Source organism: Aethalodelphis obliquidens, unplaced genomic scaffold, assembly GCF_003676395.1.
Source record: "Aethalodelphis obliquidens isolate GAN/ISIS:26980383/991018 unplaced genomic scaffold, ASM367639v1 scaffold90, whole genome shotgun sequence".
Taxonomy (NCBI): Eukaryota; Metazoa; Chordata; class Mammalia; order Artiodactyla; family Delphinidae; genus Aethalodelphis; species Aethalodelphis obliquidens.
In genome coordinates, this window is record NW_020838034.1 from 4334000 (window position 1) to 4350137 (window position 16138).

The following is a 16138-nucleotide window of genomic DNA, read 5'->3' on the forward strand; positions in this document are numbered from 1 at the left end:
CACACACACACACACACACACACACACACACACACACACACACACAGAACAAGAGATGATTTAGACATTAAAGTGATGATCTTTGACCAAGGTCAAGCTTCAGGTTCACGAACTCAACTTAAGAGGTTGAGTGTGAGCAGATGTATCTATTTATTCATGATTGCATTCTTTTAAAACAATTACTATGTTCCAGATAGTCTGTAAGAAACTAGGTACAAAAGAAGACATATCCCTTTTTGCTGGAAGATGCCACTCCATTCTCCTGATGTTAGTCCATGTTGTCTGCTGTGTAAGATGACCCATGGCCAGGTCAGAAATGCTGTGAGATAAAAGTTCTTCCCACATCTGACTGTGTGCATCCCACCTCCCTCCAGATCCCAGTCCGGTGCCCTCATCCTCCAGCACCTACCACGCCATCATTGGTGGGATCGTAGCTTTCATCGTCTTCCTGCTGCTCGTCCTGCTTATCTTCCTTGGCCACTACTTGATCCGGCACAAAGGTCAGAGGCATGAGGGAAGCATCAGGAGGGATTGGGAGTGGGTAGGGAGATCAGTGAAGGGAAGGCTGCAGGAAGGGCCTTTGGAGACTCAGTCGGCCCCTTGGAGAGTTTGAGGAAGAAAGAACACAGCCAACCCTGTGATAACTGAGCACCTCCATCCCCACAGTAGAGCCTGATCCCTTGGTGGCCATCCAAGTAAAATCAAACCTTCCCACTCAGTCAGCTGCTGCTCCCGTGCTGCTCTGCCTCCAGGGTCTCCTGCCATAAGACAGAGAACTGCCGAAACTCTGCCTCTTCTTCCCATTCCTTCCTGCACTTTCCTCCTTTCTGTTCAGCCTCATGTTTTTTTGTCCTTTGGTCTCCCTGTGCTTTGTCCTCACACCACCCCTTTACTTTTCTCTCCTCTCCTGTATCCCTGCCATCTCTCCCTCCCTTCTTCTCACATGCCTTCCTCTCAGACCTCCCCCTCTGTTATTCCTTCTAGCCAGCAGCTGGACTTACATGGACTGGGCAAATGCTAGCCAGATCTTAGGTTCGTTGTCATGGAGCTGACCTAGCAGTTTCCCTATCACCACCTTACATGCACACGCACATATATACACACATATACACACACATATACACATACACACACCATTTTTTTTTTTTGGCCTGTATTATAGATCAGACTCTAGTTAAAGGCAGGATTCGTTAATTCTTGGGGGTGTGGTCAGGTGACGGATGTTGGCAGCAAGATGCAAATTAGGGCGGGTGGGGAGGAAGAATAAAGCTCTAGGCAGGAGAAAAATTACAGAAGCAAGGTGTGGGTGGGTGGTGGGAAAGTGGGCAGAGGGGCTTCAGAGGTTTGGAAGCTGCTCCTAAAAGAAGGAGCCTCTCTCTCTCCCCCCAGGAACCTACCTGACACATGAGGCGAAAGGCTCTGACGATGCCCCAGATGCAGACACAGCCATCATCAACGCAGAAGGCGGGCAGTCGGGCGGGGACGACAAGAAGGAATATTTCATCTAGGGGCAGCCCCCCAGGGACCCCGTGGGGACTGCTGGGGTCATCACCAACCTGGACTTGTACAGAGCGACCCCAGGGCCGCCCCTCCCGCTTGCTCCCCAGCCCCCCCCACCCCCCTGTACAGAATGTCTGCTTTGGGTGCGGTTTTGTACTCGGTTTGGAATGGGGAGGGAGGAGGGCGGGGGGAGGGAGGGTTGCCCTCAGCCCTTTCCGTGGCTTCTCTGCGTTTGGGTTATTATTATTTTTGTAACAATCCCAAATCAAATCCGTCTCCAGGCTGGAGGGGCAGGGGGTCCTGGGGTGAGGAAAGCAAACAACAACAACAAAAAACAAAAACAAAATAAAAAAAAACCCAGAGTGTTAGGAGGAGAATGAGGAAAGGGTAAGGGCAGGAAAGAAGCGGGGTCAGTTTGGTGGGGGTCTCTCACCAGCCCTCCATCTGCTGCAGCAGGGGCTCTTCCCGGACTTCTCCAGGGACGGGGAGGTTGTGATCAGGAGCTGGAGGTGGCTTTTCCTCTGTTAGTCGCACACCTCGAGCTCTGGACACAGGAGCAGGTACCACCTGACACCACTTCTCCACCCCAACAGGAAAGGAGTGAACGGCGGTCCCCGAGGGGATGTGACCTGCAGGTGGCATGCAGCCACACGTGCGGGGGGGGGGGGAGGGCTTCCCCCTGGGGGGGGACACAGGTCCTTGCAGGAGGGGCAGATTTGGGGAGGAAGGGTGGCGGAGATGGCCCCCCACAAGGAGCGAGGCGGGGCTTTTCCCGGGGCCCCCCCGGGGGGGGGGGGGGGGGGGAATAGCAGAGCAAGGCTGCCCCTCCTTGCTCCAGCAGCTGTGGGAGAGGCACTGCTCTGGGCCCTAAACTGCATCCGCTTCCCCGCCGAGGGGCCCTTCACTCTCACCCGAGCCCCTGGCCTGTTGCACGGCAACCACTCATCTTATGGCCTTGCTCAGCAACTCCTCCCCGTCTTGTGCTGCCCTGTGGCCCTTCCTGTTCCCGAAGCTGTCCCTAGTCCTCCCTCCCTCCCTCAGCAGCCAGGCAGACATAACAACAAAAATACTAAAAGGAGCTTCTCTGCACTGAGCTGTTTCCTGCCCAAACGAAGGGAATAATGTGAGTGCGTGTCTGTGTGTGTCTGTGCACATATGTGTGTGAGTGAGAGGCAGAGGGGCTCCTGGGCATGTGGGCGGGCTGTGGGAGGACGGCTCCTGTAAAGGAGGGCTTTGGGAGCTGACGGTCCCTAGGCAGGCTGTGTACCTCACCTGGGACGCTGCTCCACCCTGGTATTTTCCATGCTATCCCCAGCGCCCATCTGTCATGGAGAAAACAGTCCCAGCGTGTGTTTTTGCTCAGTCGTCCACCTCATCTCTCCCTAAAACACAGGGCATTCAACCCCCGCCTCCATTTCCCCTCTCACAGCCAAGGAGTCAGTGCCACAGCCTTTGCTATGCATCCCCCAGGCCTCTCCCTGGCGCTGACCCTGGAATGACCACTGTCACTTCTTGTTCCCATAGTCTGTACCCGGCGCGTTGAGGGCTGGGAGTGATGCTGCCTGTCTCCTTCCCATCTCCACCCCTGCTTTTGATTTTCTGTCTTCCTTGTGGCCGAGCCGGTTGCCGTGGAGACGAGACTGCTCGCCCTCCCCGCCAGCCGGCCGCCCTGCCTCAGACCCAGGGTGCCCCTGGGCACTGCTCTGCCCCTCCTCCAGCATGTCCTCCTGCCCTGACAACCCAGGGGCGTGCGAAGTGGGGGCAGCTGCAGCCAGCAGATCTGCCACCCCTTTCCGTTCAGGTAATACCGTTGTGAATCTTCCAGCCGCTGGTTAGAGCCCGGGGTCCCCTCCTCTTACAGCAGCAAGGCAGCCTAGGGCCCCAGGCCTGTGGGCTCCCTGCCTCCCAGCACTCGCTTTTGGGAAAATGACTTTTCCTCTTCGAGCTGAACCACTCTGTCCATATTACACAGAAGCCATATTTGTACGGGGGGAGGGGGAGGGGCCGTTGTGCTGTGTGTGTGTGTGTCTGTCGGTGGGGGGGGGGGGGGGGCGGGGCAGGGAGCAGGGAGGGAATCGTGTATCTTTATAATCTTTCTAACTCTCCTGTGCTAATCTCAGAGGGGCCACCCTCAATATATCTGGATTATCCGTGTCCTTCGGCTGCCTCCTTCTTGCCGCCCTTGCTCCTGTTGGGATGCGTGTGTGTAAGGGCTGTTCTGCTGGTCCCCCCCGCACGTGGCGCCTCCAGGGGTGGCGTGTGCCTTGCCGTGCTGCTCGCCCCAGGGCATCTTGTATGGAATGGATATAACTCTCCAAGGGAGAGAAGTGTGTTCATCCCCTTTGGCCAGGTCCTTTCACTCCACAGCACCTGACTGCTCCCCATGTCCTGTGCCAGGCTGTGCTGGAGAAGAAGACCTCCCCAACACCATTCCGGGACTACTTCAGCAGACCCCCCAAACTCCCTTTCTAGCCCACCTCATGTTGAACCTGAAACTGAAGCTAGAGTCCTGGGAGAAAGGGGACCGTCTTAGCAAGATGGCCATCCCTCTGCACCTTTGCTTCCACCTCCAGGCGGCGCTGTGTGAGTGGGAAAGACCACTGGTCAGAACTGACTACCACATCCCGCGCTTTCTTGGACAAATGAAACAGTGTCGCCTAACCAACCCTGTTTATCTCATCGTTCCAGCTCGGACACTCCATGACTCACCCCTCCCAATGTCCAGGCTAAGTGTCCCCAAGTGAGGAAATAAAATGCATGGTAGGGGTGGAGGGAACAAAAGAGCAGAGATCACGTGAAAGCAGTGGGATGGTGGGGAGAGGGGGTACCAAGGAGCAGAGGTGTCGGTTTAGGGGCATCCTCCTGCAGGGTGGAGAGAAATAGCTCTCCCCCACCACAGGAAACGTGACATCTTGCTAAGATGCCAGGCCAGTGTAGCATTTCCAGAGCTTTTATGTCCCCCAACAGAAATATGAATAGAGATTACCCCATAGGCAACAGTCCCATATTAAAATATGCTGTCCCATTGTCCCCCAGAGCCTGCTTTAACTTGTCACGTCATGTGTTCTGCTCGGTATGGAAGATGCATTCGCTGTGCCCATAGGTGGCCGGGCAAGTGCCCAATCGCTCCCTGAAGTAGCTTCATTATGCAACCTTGGCAGCTGCCCCCAAGCCCTCCCTCCTCGCACACTGAAACACCCAGACCTGGGGACAGCAGTACACACACCAAGACACCTGCCTAAAACCTGGCACTAAGATATGACACACAGGGTGCACAGCCACACACACAGACGAGAGCAGATAGTACATTCCTACACCCAGACGGATCCACAAAGAGCCCCTGCTCGCACACATGTGGCTCAGGCTGCCAGCATCACGTGGATCCAGCCACAAGCACCACTAACACCCCCTCCCACAAACACGTCCCTTTTGAACTATCTTTCCTTGGATCAAGTTCAAGGGGACAGAGAAGCAGTGAGAGCCATCAGCTGCCCTTTCCCTCCAACTTCCCAGCACATCTCTTATCTCTGTCTCACACTTCACCTCTGGCCCCCTCTTCCTTCCTTGTGCTTGAAGAATCCCTTTATGCTGGGAACCCCCTGGCTTCTCCACCTTCAGTAAGTCTCCCTTTCCATCTTCGGGAAAATACCCACCTTCTGGTCCCCACCTTTTTCCTTTCCTGAGCGCGGGTCCCCACCAACGGAATCCACCCTCAAAACAGGAAGCCCTGGGCCAGGGCCTCAAGTGGTCCTGAGGTTCAGGAAGGCAGTGGGCGTGGGGTAAAGGCTTCCTGAATGCATCCCCATCCTGCACTGCCCGCCCCATAGCCCTGCCCAGAGCCGATGGCCTTCATTAGTCCCTGGCACTTATCTGGGAACCACAGCCACTGACAGAACTATCCCAGCCCATCTCTCTGCCTGCCCTGAGCCCAGCAGTGTCATGGGGAACTGTCTGCACCCGGTGAGTGTGGGTCTGAGCCCACAGCCCCTCCCTCTCTGCCCCCCCCCACTCCTTCTGTCTGCCCCTCGGGTCTGTATACCTCTATCCTTCTCTCATCTCTTGTCCCTCCCCTCGTTTTCCTTCTCCCCTTTTTACCTCAGTGTCCTAGGTCCTCCTCATTCATCTTTGTCTGTTCCATCCAGACCTCCCCCCTCCCCGCTCTCCCAGTCCTGTCCACTCCCCTTCCCTTGTTTTTCTTTTCTTTTTTTTTTTTAAAGATTTTTTTTGACGCGGACCATTTTTTAAACTCTTTATTGAATTTGTTACAATATTGCTTCTGTTTTATGTTTTGGTTTTTTGGCCGCGAGGCATGTGGGATTTTAGCTCCCCGACCAGGGATCGAACCCGCACCCCCTGCACTGGACCACCAGGGGAGGCCCTTCCCTTGCTTTTCTACGACTCTTTGCTCCTCTTGAGTCGCCCTGCCTTGTCCTCTCCCGCCATCCCCACTCCATCCGGCTCTTCCAGCCCCCACTTCCCCACTGTCTCTCTCTCCCCACCTCTTGCCCTCAGTTCCCAGGATACCCTTCAGTGAGGTAACTAGATGTTCTGATTGCCCCTTCTGAGAATGTCCTCCAGGTGGCTGATGACAACTCTACTAAACTGGCCACTGAAGACAAGATTTGGAGTGAATTTCTTGAGACGTACGATGCAGACTATAACTTCACCGATGTGGAAGCAGCTGCGCCCTGCCACTCCTGTATCCTGCTCGACGACTCCTCGCTGCCCTTCTTCATCCTCGCCAGTGTCCTGGGCATCCTGATTAGTGGAGCTGTCCTCTACGCGTTTCTCAGACCTCTGTTCCCCCGTCAGGTCTACCAGAACTGGTCTATCCTGGTGCAGTTGGCTGTGGGCAGTGCTCTCTTCAGCATTATGGTGCCCGTCCTGGCACGGGGGCTGAGTGGGGCCCTCATCGCCTCCCTGTGCCACCTAGCTCACTTGGTCTCGTATGGCTCAGCCTTTGCCCAAGCTCTGTTGATAGGGTGCCATGCCTGCCTGGGCCCCAAACTGGGTAGAGGTCACGTCCCAGGCCTCAGGCTGCGGATCAGTGTGGGACTTTGGGGAGTGGCTGCCCTATTGTCACTGCCAATCACGCTGGGCAGTGACACTTCCCATGGACTCTGCACAGTGACCTTCAGCGGGGAATGGGAAACTTTGCGGTACATACATGCTGCAGCCTGTTTTGCCATCTTCATCTTGTTGCCACTGGGTTTGTTGGGAGCCAAGGGGCTGAAGAAGGCATTGGGCAGGGGGCCATGTCCCTGGGTTGATATCCTATATGTCTGGTTCATTTTCTGGTGGCCTCAGGGCATGGTTCTGGGATTGGACTCCCTGGTGAGGTCCAGGGCCATGGTGGTGTCAACATGTCTGGCCCAGCAGACCCTGGACGTGCTGCTGGACCTGGCAGAAGCCCTGTCAATATTGCACTGTGTGGCTACACCCCTGCTCCTCGCCCAGGTCTGCTACCAGGCCATTCAAACTTCTCTGCCCTCCCTGCCCCTCTCGGCAACACAGTCTTCTCATCTGGACATCCTTGGATGCAAATCCTAGCTCTCTTCCCACCTGTCAACTTGAATTAAAGTGTACGCTGTTTTTATGAAGCTGGTGGTTTCTTGTTTTGTCTGGGGATGTAGAAGAGAGGGAGGAGAATGGAGAGAGAGAGAGAGAGAGAGAGAGAGAGATTTCACAGCAGACTTTCCTGGCAGTGTCTGGCTGGCCTGGGGAGAAAATGAATGATGTGCAAACATCCTCGGGGCACACAGATGTTCTCTTGAAGTGTGGGGTTACTGCCATCTCAAGGGGGGAAGAGCAGGGGGATCAGACTATGAGGAGAGCAGCTCAACCTAAACTAGAAGAGATGGCTTAGCTAGTAAAGAAAGAAGAGAAGCTTCTTTTGCAGAAAGCAAATGAAATCAGAGTAGAAGCCAGAGAGAGAAAAACAGAGAAGACTGAAGATGAGGCTAGAGCATGACTCCTCCTCCTGGCTCAGCCTGTCCAGCCTTCCTCCCTGCCTTCTGTCTCCCTGTTGGCTTTGCTTAGAGATCAGGGTGGTGGTGGGGAAGGTGGAGAGAAGCATCCTGAGGGACCTTACTTAGTCCAGGGAACAAATCGAGATAATTCTAAAGCCACTTCCCAGGAGTCACCTCTCCCAGGTTTATTTCTCAGCATTATCCTAATCCCTGTGTGTGTGTGTGCATGTGTGCATCTGTCTGTCCTCAATCTGTTGGAACCCACATCCACGTTAGATGAACGCATGTAATAACAGATGTCTACGTGTGTACTTGCCTCTCCGTCAGTGTCTGATTTGCATTTGTGTATGCTCCGATCTCTCTCAGGCCTCTCCCTTCACCTCATTCTGTTCTCCTTCCTTGTTCTCAGGATATGGAATCAGGATTTGTAATTCACTCCTTACCAAATGAGTTTTCCTTACTCCGGTTTCTGTATCTAGTCTTCTCCGTGAAGGATGTGTAGAGGGAACTAAACAAACTAAGAAGTTGTGAAGCCTGAGATACTTAATGGGGAAGGGCCTGATCTGGCTGGGTCATCTTCTTGGATGCCAAGAATTTGGATCCCAAATTTCCCTTTCAAACACCTTTCAGCTCTCAAAATAAACCTTTTTTTGTTTGCTACACAAACATACCCTTCCGCTTTCCACGCTGTACCCTTTCACTCTGGGCGCCCCCCCCCCCCCCCCCCCCCCCTTTCTCTGGATGCTTAGTCATGATCCTGAGGGCTATTTCTCAGCCAAGTTCAGGTGATGATGGGAAGGACCATGAATAAGCCCCACTTCATAAGGGGAACAACTTCTACTTGCACCAACAAATTCACCGTCTACCCAAGATGCCACACGCACACAAATGAGTTTCTCCCTCCAACCCAGTTAAAAAGCTGGGGAGACTTGAGAGGTACCTTATATCTGTCTGAATCTAGGTATGGTCTTTCGTTTTTCAAAGATGTGCTGTAGGGCTTCCCTGGTGGTGCAGTGGTTGAGAGTCCGCCTGCCGATGCAGGGGACACGGGTTCGTGCCCCGGTCCGGGAAGATCCCACATGCCGCGGAGCGGCTGGGCCCGTGAGCCATGGCCGCTGAGCCTGCGCGTCCGGAGCCTGTGCTCCGCAACGGGAGAGGCCACAACAGTGAGGGACCCGCGTACCTCAAAAAAAAAAAAAAAAAAAGATGTGCTATAACTGGTTTCTCCCCTAAACCGTTTCTGCTTGACTCTGGACTTTGGAGCTAAGTAGGAGAGTGCAGGAGAGGAGCAGAGGTGAGTTAGAGCATCCTAGGCTTGGGGAATTTTCCTGGGTGGGTGCAGTGACAAATCCTCTCAGTCCCCCACCTCCTGTCTCTTAGCAACCACCAGCTTAGCTGCCGATTGGTGTAACCTAAATTGAAAGGCGGGATTTAGGGACCTATTGAGAGGCGGGAGACATTCTGAAACAGAAAGGAAGGCAGAGAAAATGAAGAAAAAAGACATAATTTACAAACCTAAATTATGCTAAGGTCTCCAACGACAGTTTATGCATGTGTCCCAGTGTTCTCTTTTTTCTTACTCCCTTTCCCGCCTATTCTCGTAGTTTGCCCCCTCCAGCACCTGACCACTCTCAATCCTTCAGACATTGGCCAACTCCTTTACAAGCTATTGGATTCGGAGGCTGACCTAGTTAAGGGGGAGGAGAGGGCATTTTCGACTTGCTGAATCTTCCAGTGTCAACCTGATGCAAGGGAGGCTTAATTTAAGACCACTGGGGTTGTCTTATCTACACCCCAAGCCATGCCTCCAGATAGAAATCCCTCTTTGCTCAGTCCTGTTAGAGAGACCCTCAGATAGCTCCGCAGCCCTCACATCTTTCACAAAAGAAAGGCAGAGGCAGAAGCCTGCAGCTGATAAGAGGTCAGGATGGGTTGGAGACGCCTCCCCATGGCTATCTCCTCCCCATTCCATCTCCACAGCTTTGCCCCAGTCCCCTAGGGGGCTGGCCTTTCCCTGTGTTATCTACACTGCATTTGGAGAGTTCCTCTGTAAGTCTAACCCTGGCCTCAGTCATTTCTTTAAGGTTTTCCTGGGGTCCTGTCACACCAGTCCATTTAACCCACTGAATGCCACCAACCACTCCCAAACTAGTCTAACTCTGGCATGTTTTCTGAAACCCTTCAGGAATACAAATCCTATTTCCTCTGAACCCTTCAGAATTTAATCTCAGGGAAGGCAGAGACTTTAACTGTGTATGAGTTATTGGGCCTAAAGAAAAATGCCCTCTCAGAAAGATGACAGCCAGGGAGCAAGCTCTTGGGAGCACTCCACGCCCTGGGTAGGGTCAGTCTGCACTGCCTCTTTATGGAGAGAGACTTATTTCCTAAGGGAAGGTGGAAGATCACATGGACGCCCATAGTTCATTGATTTCAAACTGCAGCTCCTCCCAAAGGATTTAGGAAGCAAATACCTGGTCCTCACACCCTTTTATCTACTCCTATTTGTGTAAACCCCCAGCTCCTTCATCACCTTCCTCCAGAAACCACCCTCAGAGAATTCTGATTGAAAACTTCACTGGGGTTTCAAACCCCATTCACTGCCAACTCTAATTGCCAGGGATTTGCTTGAAAACCACTGTATGCTATCCAATTACTCTCTGGGCACAAGAAGAATCGCAGTTTTAATTAACAATAGCGCACCTTGCAGACGAATGTGACTGTTTAGGTTAATAAACAAGTCCAAGCCCTTCCAAATCATCTCTGCACATCTTCTAATGATTTGGGCAGGAGGGGCATGGGGCACGCGGGGTGTGCGGGGAGGTTAGAAGTCCATTCAGCCAAAATGTGTGTCAGCTTTCATCTTCCCTATAACTATCTGGTGGAGGGAAGAGGGAATCTCCAGGAGAAAGGGGTCCTTGAAAAAAATTGACTTAGGGAAATTTAGGGGCATAGTATTGGGGGGATTTTAGGCATCTTTACATCACCCTTAGACTTTTAGAAACCTTTTAGACACAGTTGTAGAAACAAGAGAAAGAGGTCCTTGTAATGCTCAAATATCTCTGATTCATTGTCCAGTTGTTTGCAAATTTGACGTCTTCCATGAGATCCCCAAAATTCCTAACCCTGCCATTTCTCCCCATATTTTGGGGTATGTTCCTACCATATTTGGGGGACACTTAGATGTTGTTTACTCCCTAAGATGTCACAGATAATGTCCCAAGTTCCACCCTTGACCTCCTCAAGGATCATTCTTTGTACTTTTTCTCCTGGGTAATTCTCTGCATCCTGGAAGAATTCACTGCATGTGGCTCCAAACTGGATGTTTCTGAAGGACCTGGGCCTCCTCTTCTCCCTCTACATCAGGTATCATCAACGTATGGGGGAGGGGAGATCGCAGGTCTCTTGGAAAATCTGATGAACGTTGTGAAGTCTCTTTTCAGGAAAATATAATATTACAGCCCAAATTTGGTATTTAGTTCTCCCCTGCTGTACCCAGAGCTAAACTCACATGCTTTTGCACTGCCTGTTGGGACTTCCATAAGCCTCCTCCCTGCTCACTAAGCCAGAGGCCCAGTGACCCAGGGGACTTTCTGTTCTTTGAATGGGCAAGTCCTTTTTCCACTCTAAGAGTCTTTGCCCTTGACATCTCTTCTGCCCAGAATGTTCTTTCCTGTGCTTTTTGTGACTGACACCTTCCCATACTTGAGATCTCAATGCGAATCTCGCCTCCTCCAAGAATGACCTTCCCTGACATCCAATGGGCTATAGCCCCCGGCCACCTCACGCACCCACTGATTCCCCACCAATTCACCTGAGATGTTTCCAGTGTACCGTGTATCACACATTGAAATTGTCTCTTTCTTCATTTGTCTGCTTACCAGCTTATTTCTAATCTACCCTTCCTCCCCCACCACTAGAAAACTAGCACCAAGAGTGCGAGAACTTTTCCCCTTTTGTGACTGGAGCATAGTCAGAGCTCAGTAAACATATGCTAAATATGGGAATTAGTTAATTTTATATGAATAAAGCATGATCCCCACCCCGGAGGGTTTATAGTCCCATGGGGAAGAGGAACAAGTAAGCAAAGAATTAGCACAGAAGAACTGCCAGAAAACGGAACTCCTCTCCCTAAGTCCTATAGGCCATCTCTCCCGCACCATGCAAGCATCTGGGGGCTGAAGAGACTGGAGGGCTGTCAGCACACGATTTCTGGGAACCTGATTTCTGGATCAACTTTCAGGTGGCTGAAGCTGGGGGACTTCACCACTTCAGTTCCCCAGCCATGTCGGAGGAATAATGCGTGCTTTCCTTTGGGACAAAGCTGTGAGCTTTGGACAGCAGGGGAGAGCTGGGAAGGGCTGTCATTCTTCATCTTTATTTGCAGAAAAGTGAGTCCCAGGAGACTCACCAGAGTTCTGGGAGACAGTTTTCCATTGGCTCAGAACCAAATTTGGAGCCTAGCCACCTCCTCACATTTCATCACACTCAGCGGGAGAGCCCACACCCTCCTTGGATCTAAAAGTCATTTCCGTCTCCTTGATGATTTTTTTCTTCTCTGTTCTCCCTCCTCCTCTTCTTTAGTTCCAGCTTAGTGCCCCTGCCCCCTAGCCCTTCCCAACCTCTGAACTCTGGTTCCTTCTTTCCCATTCTGGCCCCTGTAGCCAGAATATGGCATTCATCTCTCTGCAGTTCTAGGTACTTGGTCGGGTTAACCCTTTAAGGCACTTAAGGGTGTATAATTCATTTCATTTAAAGGATGTATTGAGTGCCTTCTAAGTTCAAGACACTGTGAGAGGTCCCAGAAGACACAGAAGTGAATCAGACACAATTCTGGACATCAGCATCTCTCTGGACTCATCTGGTCCCCTCCTGTCCCCTTCCTTCCTTGGTTCGCAGGCTTTCCCAAGCCTCTCCCTAATAACCCTGGACATATCCAGATCCCAGGACACACTGGAAATCTACAAGGCCCTCTGTCACGTAGACTGCTCCGTCCAGGCCTCTGTTTCACAGCTACAGACCCTTAGCAAACCATAAAGCCCCTGGCCAATGGGTAGTTCTGTCTCTCTGTCACATCCAGAATATTCTTTATGTACAGATACAGAGAAGATACAAGAATAAAGGACATTTTTCCTTTCACACTCTTATAAGGTAGATGTGGTGGATTCTGGAAGCCAGTGCAGTGAAGGCCAATTACTCAGAAAAGAGGGGATGGGTGTGGAGCATTGGAAAAGGAAGCTGTTTACAAATCAGTTGGCCCTTTTCTGTCTGTGACCTGAGAAAGAGGTGAGGAAGAAGTGGACTCTCTTGACTATCAGCCTGGAAGCTTCCAAAAATATGACCATGTTTCTCCTCCTCTACACCTACTCCTTCAGGCCCCAGAAGAGGGCTGCTCACTTCACATTCTTGACTGATTGACAGGGAGATCTATGGAAACTCTGGAAGTGTGAAAGGAGTAAGTTGGAGGGAAGGTCACTGAGATAGAAAAAACTTTTGCAGAAATTAAATAAAGTTTGAGAGATTAATACAAAACGTGTGTTTTAAAAAATCAGTTGCATATGGGTTTCCCTGGTGGCGCAGTGGTTGAGAGTCCGCCTGCCGATGCAGGGGATACAGGTTTGTGCCCCGGTCTGGGAGGATCCCACATGCCGCAGAGCGGCTGGGCCCCTGAGCCATGGCCGCTGAGCCTGCACGTCCGGAGCCTGTGCTCCGCAATGGGAGAGGCCACAGCAGTGAGAGGCCCGCGTACCGCAAGAAAAAAAAAAAAAATCAGTTGCATAAAAGCAGGATGGAAGAGGCCTGGCTCAACAAAAGTTCTTATGAAAAAAAAAAAAAATTTAGAGGTTTCGCTTGGGCACAGGCTAAAGATGATTCAATAGTGTGTGTAGCAGACTGAAAAGCTAATGCAGACTCCAGCTGCATTAAGAGATGTGGTGTACAGGACAAGGGAGGGCACTACACTGTCCTCTCCTGCCCAGGACAGGCCATTTGGGGAATAAACGGCTCAGCTCTGAGTACCAAATGTTGGCCACTAACAAATCAGAGGTCTTCCAAGGGGTGTTGCCAAAATGATGCCACTCCAGAGACCATGCCTCTTCTATAAGCAGGGGCTGGAAGAGCAGGGTTGAGTGTGGGTGGGGCATTGACACTGGAAAAATGTAGAAAAATACACAGCTATCTTTGTATAACTGAAGAGTTGTCCTTGAGAGAAGCATTAAACATATATGTAGCTGGAGCTTTAGAACTAGAAACACGGGATGTGGAGAAATAACAGAGATTGATTTTGACTGAATGTTAGGAAAGGCTTTCCTCAACAAGATTGCAGTTTACAGGGATGGGCTGTGGCATTTTTTTTTTTTTTTGATAATGTAAAAAAATAATACACACACACACACACACACACACACACACACACACTATGTGCTCTATACTGCTCTGTGTTCTTGTTTCACAGTGATGGGCATAGAGGATGAGGGCCTTGCTTTTGTCAATTTTAGAGACCATAAGAGAGGCAGAGATTAGACACTAAACACACAGATAAATTACAAATGCTGTTATAAGAGAAAAGAACTGGTGCCATGGAAAAGAATAAGAGGATAGAACTGATTTGAGTCAGGATTTCACAGTAACAGAAAGGACTCAAGCTGAGGCTGGACAGTAACAAATCATCAGAATATAGTCGAGGGATATCCCATGCTTTGGGATAGAGCCAGGACAAGTCCAGCAGCTTTTTCCCAAATTGGCAGTGCGTCAGAATCTCCCGGGAAGCGATTTTTTTCAACAGCCCTTGACTCAAGTCAGGATATTCTGAACCCGAATAGTTGGGACTAGAAGACTCTGAAAACCCTAAGGTGATATGTTAAATGAAAGAGCTATAGACTAAAATGCATAGTCTTTGATTCTGGTGTCTGGGTCTCACTTGTGACCATTTTAATCTCTTTGCTTGGATCCTCGAATTAAAGTCCTCTGGCTCAGAGCGGGGATGCTTTGGTCTCTTCCAGACCTGGTTTGTAGAACAATAAAGGGATTCTTAGCCAGATATGCACCTGACCTGAATTTTTCCAGGCGGTGGGTACCATTCCAGGCACCAGCTGCTGCAGAAAAATTGTAGCTGGTGCCTGGGGTCCCTCTAGTGGTCAGAAATTATCACTTCGGCTCCACTTCTCCAGACCCCCGTTTAGCCAGAGAATTATTTTCTGACACAGGCTCTATGATGATGAGGAGCCTTACGAAAATAAAGCAGAGAAGCCTAAACACATATTTTAGAAAGTTATTCACTAGAATTAACGTTAATAAATAGAAATGGTAAAACTAAGAAATCGCTTACCAAATTCCTCCTGCCCCTTGCCATGTCTTAGATGATCTCAATTTAGGTAACTTCTAAAAACCAGAGTTGACAACTCCCCAGGACACCAGGCCATCAATTAGGGACTCCACGGGTCCTTTCAATTCCCTGGGAACATACAAAATATGAGAAATGGGTATTTGGATAGAGCATTGGGTTGAGTTGGGAGACAGGGATCATGGCATTCTGAAACATGTCATTTACCAGCTTTTCGAGGTTTAGTTTTCCCACCTGAGAAAAGGCAGGTAATGACATTGGCCTGCCTAGCTTACAGATCTGACATAAAGATTAAATGAACTGGCAGATGTGGAAGCTGTAAAATGAGTTACAGCTAGGAGGAAATACAATGCAATTAGTATTAAAGTTTGCCGGGCAGGCAATTGGTTAAATTGTCCATTGCCTTCTGGGCAATTCCCCTGAAACGTTTTTACAAAGGCAATAGTACATAGAACGAGCTGGACTGCTGAGACTCACCTCCACCTCTGTCCTTCTGTCTCCACTTAACCCTGTGACCAAAGGGCTAACAGAATCTGTCTGAGACAGTTTAATAGGAAGCTCCCAGGAAGTGTGCCTTTAAAAGAGAGGCTGAGCCAGTGGGGATGATGGTGGTGGTAATAATAGGGACTGTTACAGGCATCTTGCTGGCATTTGGGCTGGCTTTTGCTGCATTACAGTATTATTTAGGGCAGAGCACAAAGTGTTCCTGGACTGCCAAAAAGTGATATCACCTAAATGCCGTTTATGATACCCAACCTTTCCCCAGGGACCCTAAAATGGCCACATTCCAGCTCTTCTCACATGTTCTGTCCTATAGTTTCTGTCCCTTGGAATATGGCATCTTTTGGAGGCTTCTTATTGTGGGAGAACTTGCCTGCTCAGCAGCCCACGGTGAGCTTCCCCCAACTCTTTGGGAAAGATTAATGCTACATATTCTACACACTTGCCACTCAAAGTGTGGGTCATGGATCACAATATTGGCAAGACCTGGGAGCTTGTAGTAAATGCAGACTCTCAGGCTCCACCCCAGACCCATGGCTGAATCAGAATCTGCACTTTAACAAGATCCCAGGTGATTTGTTGGCTCATGGAAGTCTGGGGAGCACCGCACAATTTGTTGGATATTCAACCTGGGCTCTGTTTTCATCCAGCATCCCCCATCTACCACCCCACCCCCAGCAGGTAGGAGACCTGGTTCCCTGAACCTTTCACTTCTCCAGTCTCCCTGCCTTCCAGACTCCACTCCAAAATTCAGGAATTATCATGCAGGGCGGGGTCGGGGGGGGAGGTCCTGCACAGACTGTTTCCATGCTTTAGACAAAGTGAGATA

General features: G+C 50.7%; 2 protein-coding genes across 6 annotated transcripts in view; both read left to right on the forward strand.

The window, feature by feature from the left end:
• CADM3 (cell adhesion molecule 3) overlaps positions 1 to 3656 on the forward strand; it is a 31512-nt gene extending 27856 nt beyond the window's left edge. For 2 of the 4 annotated variants that reach the window (XM_027095048.1, XM_027095051.1), the window contains 2 exons: positions 375 to 500; positions 1390 to 3656. In XM_027095048.1, coding sequence (XP_026950849.1) covers positions 375 to 500; positions 1390 to 1508 — 245 coding nt within the window. In that variant the 3' untranslated portion in view covers positions 1509 to 3656. The remainder of the gene's footprint in view (positions 1 to 374; positions 501 to 1389) is intronic. The other 2 variants (XM_027095049.1, XM_027095050.1) reach the window with 2 other exon arrangements.
• Position 3657: 1 nt separating this feature from the next.
• Positions 3658 to 7100, forward strand: ACKR1 (atypical chemokine receptor 1 (Duffy blood group)). 2 transcript variants are annotated; one of them, XM_027095047.1, is made up of 3 exons: positions 3658 to 4240; positions 5328 to 5460; positions 6079 to 7100. In XM_027095047.1, exons 1-3 carry the CDS (start codon positions 3801 to 3803, stop codon positions 7048 to 7050), a joined length of 1545 nt encoding a protein of 514 aa, XP_026950848.1. In that variant the 5' UTR covers positions 3658 to 3800; the 3' UTR covers positions 7051 to 7100. The 2 variants fall into 2 exon arrangements, with proteins under 2 accessions (XP_026950848.1, XP_026950847.1); XM_027095046.1 differs by having other exon boundaries at positions 3660 to 4240; positions 6067 to 7100.
• The last annotated feature ends 9038 nt before the right edge of the window (positions 7101 to 16138 follow it).